The sequence below is a fragment of the Melitaea cinxia genome, chromosome 16 (assembly GCF_905220565.1).
Source record: "Melitaea cinxia chromosome 16, ilMelCinx1.1, whole genome shotgun sequence".
Lineage (NCBI taxonomy): Eukaryota > Metazoa > Arthropoda > Insecta > Lepidoptera > Nymphalidae > Melitaea > Melitaea cinxia.
Window position 1 is genome coordinate 15,785,932 of NC_059409.1, and position 11,698 is coordinate 15,797,629.

At 34.8% G+C, this 11,698-nt stretch overlaps 1 protein-coding gene across 1 annotated transcript; it reads left to right on the forward strand.

Moving 5' to 3' along the window:
• The first annotated feature begins 9,067 nt into the window (after positions 1-9,067).
• LOC123660984 lies at positions 9,068-9,895 on the forward strand. The gene has a single exon (XM_045596000.1). The coding sequence runs from the start codon at positions 9,068-9,070 to the stop codon at positions 9,893-9,895; it is 828 nt and encodes a 275-aa protein (XP_045451956.1).
• Positions 9,896-11,698: the final 1,803 nt, after the last annotated feature.

Below are 11,698 nucleotides of genomic sequence, written 5' to 3' on the forward strand. Positions count from 1 at the left end.
TTCGTTTTAATTTGCCACCGCCTATACACTAAAAGTGGGTTATGGTTCTGACTTTTATCTATGAATGTTTCTTAAATATGTTAATGTAAAAAAATAAAGAAAAAAACATGCAAGGAATATAAAAAAAAAAACGTGTGCGTCTCGGGAAACCCGACAGAGGTGATAGTTTAAACTAATCTAAGTGATAGTTTTAGGTTATTTGCTCACTGTCAATAGTATATGTCTATCGCACTAAATACTTAGTTGCCCGCGTCTGTGTTTCCCGAACGATACAATCTGGGTGCCTTCAAGGCCAGAGTGAATAGGCTGTTATTAAGCAGGCATGCTCCACCTTCGACCGCATCGTCACTTAACATCAGGTGAGATTGTGGTCAAATGCCTGCCTATTGTGCTGTGTGGCTACGGCACTAAAGAATTTAGCCACCCCCTCTCTTCCCGTGGGTGTCGTAAGAGGCGACTAAGGGATAACACAGTTCCACTACCACCTTGGAACTTAAGAAGCCGACCGATGGCGGGATAACCATCTAACCGCTGGCTTTGAAATACACAGGCCGAAGACGGGCAGCAGCGTCTTCGGTGCGACAAAGCCAGTACTGCGGTCACCAACCCGCCTGCCCAGCGTGGTGCTATATACTATGGGCAAAACACATGAGTTCACGTTATTTTTGGCGTAAACTTGTGGAGGCCTATGTCCAGCAGTGGACTGTATAGGCTGTAATGATGATGATGATGCCTGCCTATTTGACATAAAAAAAAAGAAAGAAAGGGAACCATCTGTCCGAAATACGGCTAGCACTGTGGGTTAGAGTGAGAGAGGAGCCTGCCTATCACTGCTGTATGCGTGAGAGAAAGGGATGCCAGACAGACTGGCGCCGTAACGAGTTACCGTAACAAAACGGTTTACCCTCCCATAAGAAGTTATCACATCAAAAAATATACACATACAAATGAATGAATACAGAACAATATCAGATTGAACACTGTGAGCGCTGAGATTGAACTGGTGACCATCGAACTAAATGAAATCTTCGTCACAGCCGTGTGTAGCGCACTAGTGTTAGTGCGCTTAACAAGTATATGTTATTTTATAACTTGACAAAAAGTAAAATCTAAGACAAACATAATAGTCATCATAACATACAAAAAAAAAAACGAATTCAAGTCAACAATCATCATTAATCACAGAAAATGAGGTCTGGATAAAGACTTTTTTTGCAAAAAAAAAGCATTTTTTGCCACTTCACAGAAACACTTAAACATAAGAGCTCCGCCTCGGGGACACGAACTCGCATAATTTCGCTAAATGGACGACGATTCGTAAAAATACTAGGTAATCACGGTATCCTTGGAGAAATTAGATTCCGAGAAGAAAAATTTCGGAAAATGAGAATTTGAACCTTCAATAATCGTAGGAATACAGAAATGTGTTTTCGATTAATATTTGAGTGAATTCATTTCAAGAAATTCATATTAAATTAGCTTTTCAATGTTTTTTTTTTGTATCATTAAAAAAGCAACGACCTGTATACTGACAGTAGATGTTTATTGTAATTTTTTTCAGTTTTCTACGTTTGATATACTTTGATACTTGAGATATGTTTTTTTCTGTCTTCATAAACTCAATTTGATCTTTGACGGCCTAAAAGATATCTTTAAAAAAAAATAAAGACTTGATTTCTTCACATAATTTATTCCAACATATTAAAAACGTTGTGTTATTGATGATGATGATGATGATGATGATTTAGTATTATTTATTATTATTGTGATTTTATTATTGTATTAGCTGTGCTCGCGACTTCGTCCACGTGGAATTCAACAAAATTTATTTTTAAATAAGTTAGACTAAGTTACGCCATACTACATCAGCTATCTGCCAGCGAAAGTCCCTTTAAAATCGGTCCAGTCGTTTCAGAGATTAGCCGGAACAAACAGACAGACAGACAAACAAAAATGTTAAAAAGTGTTATATTGATATATATACCGTGTTCCATATGTATTTAGTAAAAAGCGGTAATTTTAATATTACAAACAGCTGAAATAAGGAATTAAAAAATTATTTTAACTGAGGTAGGGCACAGCAGAAAATTTCCTGCTCAAAATATGGAGCAGCCCGACTGGGGTTACTGTACCTCGACCTTACAGAAGATCACAGCTAAATAATACTGCTTTCAAGCAGTATTGTGTTCCTGTTGGTGAGTAAGGTGACTAGAGCTCCTGAAGATTGGATTGAGGATTGGGTTTGCAACGCGCTTGCAATGCTGCTGGTGTTACAGGCGTCCATAAGCTACGGTAATCGCTTACCATCAGGTGAGCTGTACACTTGTTTGCCGAACCTAGTGATATAAAAAAAATAAAAAAAAAAGTTTATGGTCTGTTTCATTTGAGAAAATTATGAAGGCTTAAAAAATACCAATACAATGATAGGGATGAGAAATCATCCTTAGCGATTCAAAGTCTTGCTATGATCAAATCAATACTCAATTATCTTTTTAAAATACTACAATAACAAAAAAGTTTACTGGAGGTACAATTTTAATTTGAAAACTTAAACGATTATTTATACCTAAAAGATGTCCTTTTTCTCATTTAACTTACATAAACAATTAAGGCAAAATTCGGTCTTTAAGTATAAAAGTTTTCCCCAAAGATCGTAGTTTCAATTACGAGATCCTTGCTTTATCAACTAAACGAAATTTCCCACTCACATCATTAGGCCTCTCGTTAAAATTTTACCCTTATGACATTAGCATCAAGTGCTATAATTGCTTGAGTGTTGGATCATATATTAATGACTCTTACGCCCTTGTGATAGAGTCTATAATTCGCTTAGTATGATGGTGATGATATGTATTCATTAGCTGGGCAAGTCGCGACCTAATTGCACTCCTCTTTGTCTCCCTAAAGCTCTGTTATGTATGTATGCTACTGTACCCTTTCAGTCGTAAGCAGTATGGGTCACATTCCAAAGACATGCCTGAAGTTAGCCCCTCATAGAAGGAATTGTGACATATTCCATTCATGAACAGCGAAATCAGCTAGGTGTGGAGAAGTTAACAAGCGAAATACGGCTTGAATTAAATATGTTGTACCGGTGAGAAACGGTTGTAAATGAGGGGTAGAATCTGTATTTAGATACTAAAAATTATCAGCGACATCGCTAGTTTTAAATATTTTAGGTAGTAATACAGACTTGGACTTTTCATTATAAAGGAGGTGGTGAAGAAAAGTTATGAAGTATAATGTTATTTCTTGCACTGTCTACCTCGCTATATGACACTCTCTCATGACCATTGGTTGACTGGAAGAGACATCTTCTAGGTATAAGTATATCTTTGATATTAACCACATCAATAATTTTACGTATATTCTTTATTTAGTGGAATAAAGTATGATATAATGGACATTTAAATTTTAAAGTCTGTTTTAAATAAAAAAATAATAATTGTTTATAATATTAGTTATGTATAGCATTAGTCAAAAATCTCACGATGCCTTGAATATCATGATGAACAAATATCTTTTTACTAAATCTATCCGAAAGTAAATTATTATTACAACATTAAACTCAACCAAAATCTTCCCTATCTACAGTTCTAACTACTGTGATTTCAGTGTGTGTACGTATATATATGGCAAAATACGATAATTTAATGTGTGAGTAAATTAGACTTATCACCAAACACGAAATTACCTTCTTGATGATGATGAACTTTGCGACATGAAATATTGCCTCGTAACATTTTTCATAGCGTCATAAATATAACAGATTAACTCGTTACTGTAGGTAAAGATTGATAACTTCACTTAGTTAGACATAAAAATTTACTATAAGATTTTTTTTACATAATCCAGAAACATAAATTTTAATCAATATTTTTTAGAAGTTTTGCATGGCATGTTGTTTTTCGACCTTTGCCTGATCCAAACGAGACGAAAAAGAAACCGGTATTATTTTTAAAAAATAGTCGTAGAAATTATGGACCATCTTTTAGAAAATGATCGCTTCAGCCTGTAATATTCCACCACTGGGCATAGGCCTCTTTCCCCATGTAGGAGAAGGATCAGAGCTTAATCCACCATGCTGCTCCAATGCGGGTTAGCGGATATATTCCCTACTGTGAGTAACGCCTTAAACGTAACGTAACGTTGTAACGCTATCAGGTGTACATGATAACAACCGGGACTGATGGCTTAACGTGCTCTCCGAGGCATGGTGGGGAGACCCACAAGGACTGCACAAACACCCAGACCACGGCAAACACCTGTATGGCCAATGCAAATGAAATGAAAAAATGATCAACCAATTAAAATGTCAAAATTTAATCATCATCAATTAAATCAAAAAACAATTAATATTTACTGCGTTAAATAAAAGAATTTAAATTATTATTTAGTGCTATGTATCAAAAAAATGTTTATATAAAAATATACAAATTAAGTTTGATATAAAGACAGTCTAAAGTTTATGTATATTTATGAAAACGCCAAATGTATTTGTAACTTTCAAATGATATTGTGATTATATCGGCAACATGGTTCCCACCCGCGGAAGAACAAAACACTTTCTCGGTCCTAAACACACAATTATTTACATGTTACAAAAATAACGCAAATATTATACACTCTTATTGCCCGTAGTTTTTGTCATGTATTTACTTAACCTATACGAAAAGGCAGTACAGTCCTAGTAAACACAACCTTTTCTGTGGCGGAGAAGCAAAAAATACATTTGAACTTCGGTAGTTGTCTTACGCAACGAGTAACTTGTTTAATTCGTAACACCTTTGTATTAGAAGACCTCAGACAGATAAATAGCAGATAAACTTAATAAAAAAAGTGTGCTTTTTTTATATAACTAGGTCAGCAAAATAGCGTAAGGCTCACCTGATGGTAAGCGATAACCTTAGCTTATAGACGTCTGCAACACCAGAAGTATCGCAAGTTCGTTGCCTACCCTATCCCCAATCCCCCCAGGAGCTCTGGTCACCTTACTTACGAACAGAAACACAATACTGCTTGTAAATAGTATTGTAGCTGTGGTCTTCTGTAAGGTTGGGGACCCCAGTCCGGCTGCTCCATATTTTGAGCAGGAAATTTCCTTCTGCTTCTTAAGTTGTGCTTTAGACCACACAAGTGAAGTAAAACTTGCGAAACGTAACTCTCTCTCTTTCTCTATTCTATCTTCACTTACTTATATCTCCCTCTCAAATTCCGTTCGCCTCAGCCCATCACACTTTTCGTAACGCTCTCGTCATATATTCACAAGCTTACTTTCCAAGTCAAGTATGCGTAAATAAGTTTTACTTAAATAACATTCATTAATAATGTTGCTGATTTTTCTCCGAGTTTTAAATAAAATCCAAAAATCTGTTTGTACTTAAAATTTAAATATTCAACAATTTATTAAGAGATCTCTATTAGAAGTTTCCCTAATCTAGAAAATAGAAAATCCAAAGAACCCTATGCTGATCCCTTAGTGTGTTGAAGCATTTTGGCGGCTGATCATGAAAATTAAAGGAAAAGACTGGCTTTAAGATCCAAAAGAAGCAAGCGGGAACCGCTTAATAATAAACGTAACACAAGGCGTTTTCTACGGAAGTGAACCCGTATGTCGAAGTAGTTACTTCACTCACACTTCAGCCTATCGCAGTCCTATGTTCTATTTGAATTAAGCTGTTTTTAATTTTGATTTTGTTTTTAAAACCCACAAAATCCAAGTCAGTTAGTTCAGTCTATTGCAGTCCACTGCTGGACATAGGCCTCCCTAAGTTCGCGCCAGACTTTCCGGTTTTCCGCAATCCTCATCCAGCCTACACCGGCAATCTTACGTAGATCGTCGGTCAACAGCCCCTTGATAGTAGAAAAAAAGACATCCAAACTGGGATGAAATTTTTGGACAAATTATAAATATCCATCTTAACAACATTCACTACCTAAATAAATAATCTAAGCACTCTTATAAAATATAAGCATTCTTTCTGTCAAATATTTCAGGGCCGCTGCGTAAAATATTTCTACCATTTACGAATACTAATTGCCGTATAATTTGGAAAGAATTTAAAATAAACAAATTGTTCTAGAGTGCTTCGTAATGTGACAGGTGAAACTTTAGGTTGATTGCCAGTCAAGTTTTCCTGGCCGTACGAATAACAGATGTTTTTCTTTTGTTCGTTTAATTTTAAAGAAATGTAATGGAATTTGCTTCTTCACGATTCAGCCTGTAAAATCCCACCGCTGGGCAAAGTCGCTTACTCGTTTTTAGCAGTATAAATCTCCAAAAAATAAACATTATTTTTATACAACCGAGTCAAGTGGCAAGTAATTTCAAGTGAGTGCCAGATTAATACATCACAATGTCACCTAAAAAGATTTACCGGCCTCGTAATATAACTGAAGTCTTTCCCCTGTCAGCTTTTCGGTAATGTACATTTTTACCAATTTTTAACGGAAAAAAAATTATTTCAACTAAATATATGTTAGGGTATAAATATCTATTTATTTATTAGTAAAAGGATGATATAGATTACAAAAACGTCTTTGTAAGTCTATTTGGGAATAGAAAGACACGCAAGGTTAAAAAAAAAAACAAAAATCCTGAATAACAACAGTGTTTTAAAGTATGCATAATCAAATAAGCTTAGCCCTGACAAATATTAGTGGATATATTTTATTAAAAACGATTTCTAGACAAAATAAGCTCTAATATAAACCAATCTTTTTATAATCGTTAAATTAAGAATTTTAAACAATAATTTAAATCAAAAAACAAATAATGAACGAGGTGAATTATTTGTTTGTAACTTTTTTCATCAGATTTTTAATTTGAAAAGTTATTTCAATTTTAAAATCAAGTTTCATTTGTATTATTTCAAAAGACTAAACATACTTTAGAGCTTACAATCATGGGGTTGGTCACAGCAGGCGATATCCTGCTCAAAATCTGGAGCAAACTGACTTGGAAAGTACCTTAACCTTACAGAAGATCAGAGCAAAATAGCACTGCTTTGAAGCGGTGTTGTGTTCCTGTGGTAAGGTGACCAGAGCTCCTAGGGAGATTGTGGGTAGATTTTTTAACGCGCTTGCACTGCTTCCTGTGTTGCAGGCGTCAATAAGCTACGGCTATCGCTTACTATCAGGTGAGCAATGTGCTTGTTTGCCGAACTAGTTTTAATTAAAAAAAGACCTACATTTACTAGGAGCTAATTGAAATGTTTATAAAACAAAATCTAGTTATCATTATTACAAAATCAAATTCAATCAAATCTTAAATAGTCATTTTAAAAGTTAAATATTACATTTGTTTTAAATAATTAATTACAGTTAAAAGTGAAGCTATCATCGATTCCGAGGATAGATTCTGCGGAGAAAAATTGGCACACACGCGCATATATTTAATGAACTCACCTGCGAAACTAAAAAATGTATTAAAAGTAAAAGTAATGTATTAAAAGAGGTCTTAATCCGGTAAAATTATTTCACAAAACATAAGTAAATTCAACTCTTTAATAAAATCAGGACATTTTAAAAGAAGTCTTAGTCTAAGTGTGTTTATATGGCGAATAAAAATGTAATATGCTTTTAAGGTTCAAGCACCCCTGAAACTATATTATGTTAAGCGGCTTAACAGCTTAACCAGTCACGGAGCTAAGTAGACTTATTTATCAGAAATATGTACCTACACACCTATATTATGGAAATTGAAAGATTTCAAGCTTATATGAATCTTGACTGCTGTAATGTAAAAAAAAAAAATGAGTTTATTCTTGTGAGCGCTCTTATTAATGTAATTAGTGTCTAGTTTCTGTATGAGGAAAACGATTCGTTAACGAAACTTACCTTTCAAACTTATCCTGATATAAGTTTTTTGGTAATTAATTGTTGAATATTATAAAACTCTTAGGAGCACAAAGTAGTAATCAGAAACATTAATGGATGAAGGTATATTAGAAATTTATATTGAAGTAAGCGTTTACCGTAGCCGATAGACGCTTGCAAGACCAGAAGCGTCGCAATCATGTTGCTAACCCCAATCCTCCCCAGGATCTCTGGTCACCTTACTTACCACAGGAACATAACAATGCTTGAAAGCAGTATTATTTAGCTGTGATCTTCTGTAAGGTCGAGGGACTTCCCCAGTCGGGCTGCTCCAGATTTTAAGCCGGATATTATATCCTGCTGTACCCTACCTTAGTTACAGCTTTTAGTTAATAAAACATATAGATATAACATACCTTATACATTTCTTTCATCGAAGATCGGAATTTGCAGTTCCAGAAGTCACCATGTTATAATAGCGTCTCAGAAAATTCTCTACGCGTTCCAAAATATGTCACGTACGTATGAGAGAAAAATGCTTTCAAATACTGAAATGAAATCTCAACAAAGGGACCTTGAATTCTCTTAGCACGATGTCAGAATGAAAGCGACGAGGAAATACGGCCATTGAGTAATTCAGATCCGGTGCAATGACTAGAAGCATCCAAATAAAATATTTTTTTTCATATTTAACTCGATATATTCGGAAGGAGAATTTAGGGAGGGTAGACGCCGTTGAGTCACGATACATACGAGCTCCGTGTTTATTGTGGATTATAAAATATAAACAGTGCTATTCAATATAAAATCTAAGTGCAGTGCAATTATAAATAAATGACTATTAATATATAATGTGGACAAAAGACCAAATTAGTGAATAACCATCTAAATACATGCAATAAAGTGAAGTGAAAAAACGTCATTACTAGACTACCAGTGACTTTTCTCCGCACAAAAATTTGTTCGCAACATTCAATATTCTACAAAAAATTATAAGAAGTGCAAAAGTGACAATATACATCATTAAAGTGAATAAATAGACCTAACGAATAATATAATATATAACTGCAAAAATAGAAAATATTTCAATATCGATCAAGGAAACAGCGTCATCTAGAGGATTCACTGAAAATCGCTTAGCTCGCCATACCTGTTCCGCTGCTAGTATCTAACCCTACCAACAGAGGGCAGCATAAGTACCAAAATAAACGAATATTTTTGTAAATCGCAAAACAATACCATTCTAATCATGGAAGAAGTTATGAAAATGCTCCAAAAAATACAAAAAGAACTAGATGAACAAAAAACGACTATCGTCCAATCAGCCGTAAATGTTACAAAACAAGTTACGCAAAACATAAATCTCACACTAGAAGAAAAATTTAAAATAATTGAGGAAAAACATGATTACCTTAATGAAAAGTTGGAAAACCAAGAGAAAAGATTGTACTTCCTGGAAAAACAGTCAAGAAAGAGGAACATAGTAATATTTGGCTTGCCGGAGACAGAAACATCTTATGAGAATTTAGAAAATAACATTATGAACTTCTTAAATCACTATTTATCAATAGGACTGGAGAGTAGAGACATACAAGAAGCTAGAAGGATAGGGAAGAAAGGAGTAAAGCCTCGGCCGATTACTGTAACATTTACTACACTGGGTACAAAAATAAAAATTTTTAAACAGAGAAAACTATTAGAAGATACCGCTTATTATATAAAAGAAGACTTCCCACGGCACATTTTAGAAAAAAGAATGGAATTACAAGAACAAGTAAAATTAGAAAGAGAGAAAGGAAACTACGCCACCATCAGGTATGACAAATTGATAATACGCCACAAAACCGCAGAAGTATCAGATACAAAGAAAAGAACTCTACCAACATCACCGGATGATCATAATCCTTCACGAACAAAACAAAGAACACAAGTTAACAAGAAGAACAAAACTCAAACAGGGCTACAGAGATCGTCAAGTTTGTCAGAAGGAGCTCTCAAACCAGGAATACTCGGTTTTTTTACTAATAAAAACCCTGAAAACTTACCAAACGAACAAGGCAACAACATTAAATTATAGCGACTACCCTCTCACATGAAAAACACACTAAATAATCAAACAAAGAACATAATACATCTTCCAAGCCGGCTGGTCACCGTGGAAGATCACGACGAAAACCCTCCAGAGAAAATTGAAGCAAATTGTGCACAAGCTAGTCATCAAAATACCCTATATATAGCAACATATAATGTTAGAACTTTGTCGACATATTCACGATTATTAGAATTGACAGAGTGCTTGAAAAATATAAACTTTGATATTATTGGTCTCTCAGAAATAAGAAAACTTGGAAACTCTATTGAGGAACACGATGAGTTTATTCTTTACTACATTGGAGAAACGCCTGGATTATATGGAGTAGGTTTTATCGTAAAAAAATATTTGAAAAGATTTATCACAAGTTTCACAGGATTATCAGAAAGAGTAGCACTATTAAGGATGAATATCAATGGCTTAGAATTAAGTATTATTCAAGTTTACGCTCCAACGGAGGAGTCGAGCGACGAGGAATTGGAATTTTTCTACAGTACAGTCGACAAAGCTTTACAATTCTCAGAAAATAATGTTATAGTCATGGGAGATTTTAACGCCAAAATAGGACAAACTAATCCCAATGAAATTGCCACAGGTAAATACGGCTATGGAGATAGAAACTGTAGAGGAAATAGACTTATTGACTTTGCGCACGAAAACAACTTGGCTATTATGAACACCTTTTTCAAAAAAAATAACAAACAAAGATGGACTTGGAGATCACCTAACGGTATAATAAAGAACGAAATAGATTACATTCTAACAAACTTACACAGAAACACAGGTTTTAAACATTACCTACCCTTCGGATCACAGACCAGTGAGAGCAGCATTAAACATTCTTCCCAGAAGAAAAAGTCGTAGTAAGTTCGGCCAATGCCTAAGATTCCAATTAAAGAACGAAGAAGAAACGCAAACATACAAAAGATCGCTTAACATCTGCTTAACAAACCTACTAGAGAGCTGGAGAGACGAGGACACCGTTCAGAAGCGCTATGACGACATAACTAACGCAATAGACATCAGCCTGAAAAGAACTCACGAGGTTTCATGCAGTACAAATCCAGGGAAAAACCAAGCACTTTCAACTCGCACAAAGGCGTTAATCTGTAGAAGACAAGAACTACAAAAGATAAAACCGAAATCAAGAGCCATGAAAAACGAACTAAAAGCACTTTACAAACTCATAAGTAAACGTATCCATCTAGACTATAAGGCGCACCGTACAAGAACTATCGAAAAACATCTCAATACAACAAATAGTGTCAAGAAAGCATACAAGGAACTGAGAACACATAAACTATGGATTGAAGAGTTGAAAGACAAAACGGAAAATACCCAAAATAGAACAGAAATATTGAAAATAGCAACAGAATTTTATAAGAAACTATATAGCGCACCAAATCAACATCCATATGAATTACCGAATATAAATAGAATAGAGGCGAGAGCAGTCATAGATGAATCCGAAGTGATCAAAGGGATTAAATCACTAAAATTGGAGAAAAGTCCAGGCCCTGACTGGATCACAAATGAAGTCATAAAGGCTGGATGTGCGTATCTAGTAAAACCACTAACTCTACTTTTCAATCTGATACTGAACAACTCGCACACTCCTCGTCAATGGTCCGAATCTGAAATCATCTTGCTCTATAAAAAAGGAAACCCAAATGACATAAGCAATTACAGACCAATAAGCTTACTACCTTCACTATATAAACTATTTTCCTCAATAATAGAGAAAAAAATAAAAGAACGCACAGAGAAATACCAACCTATTGAACAGGC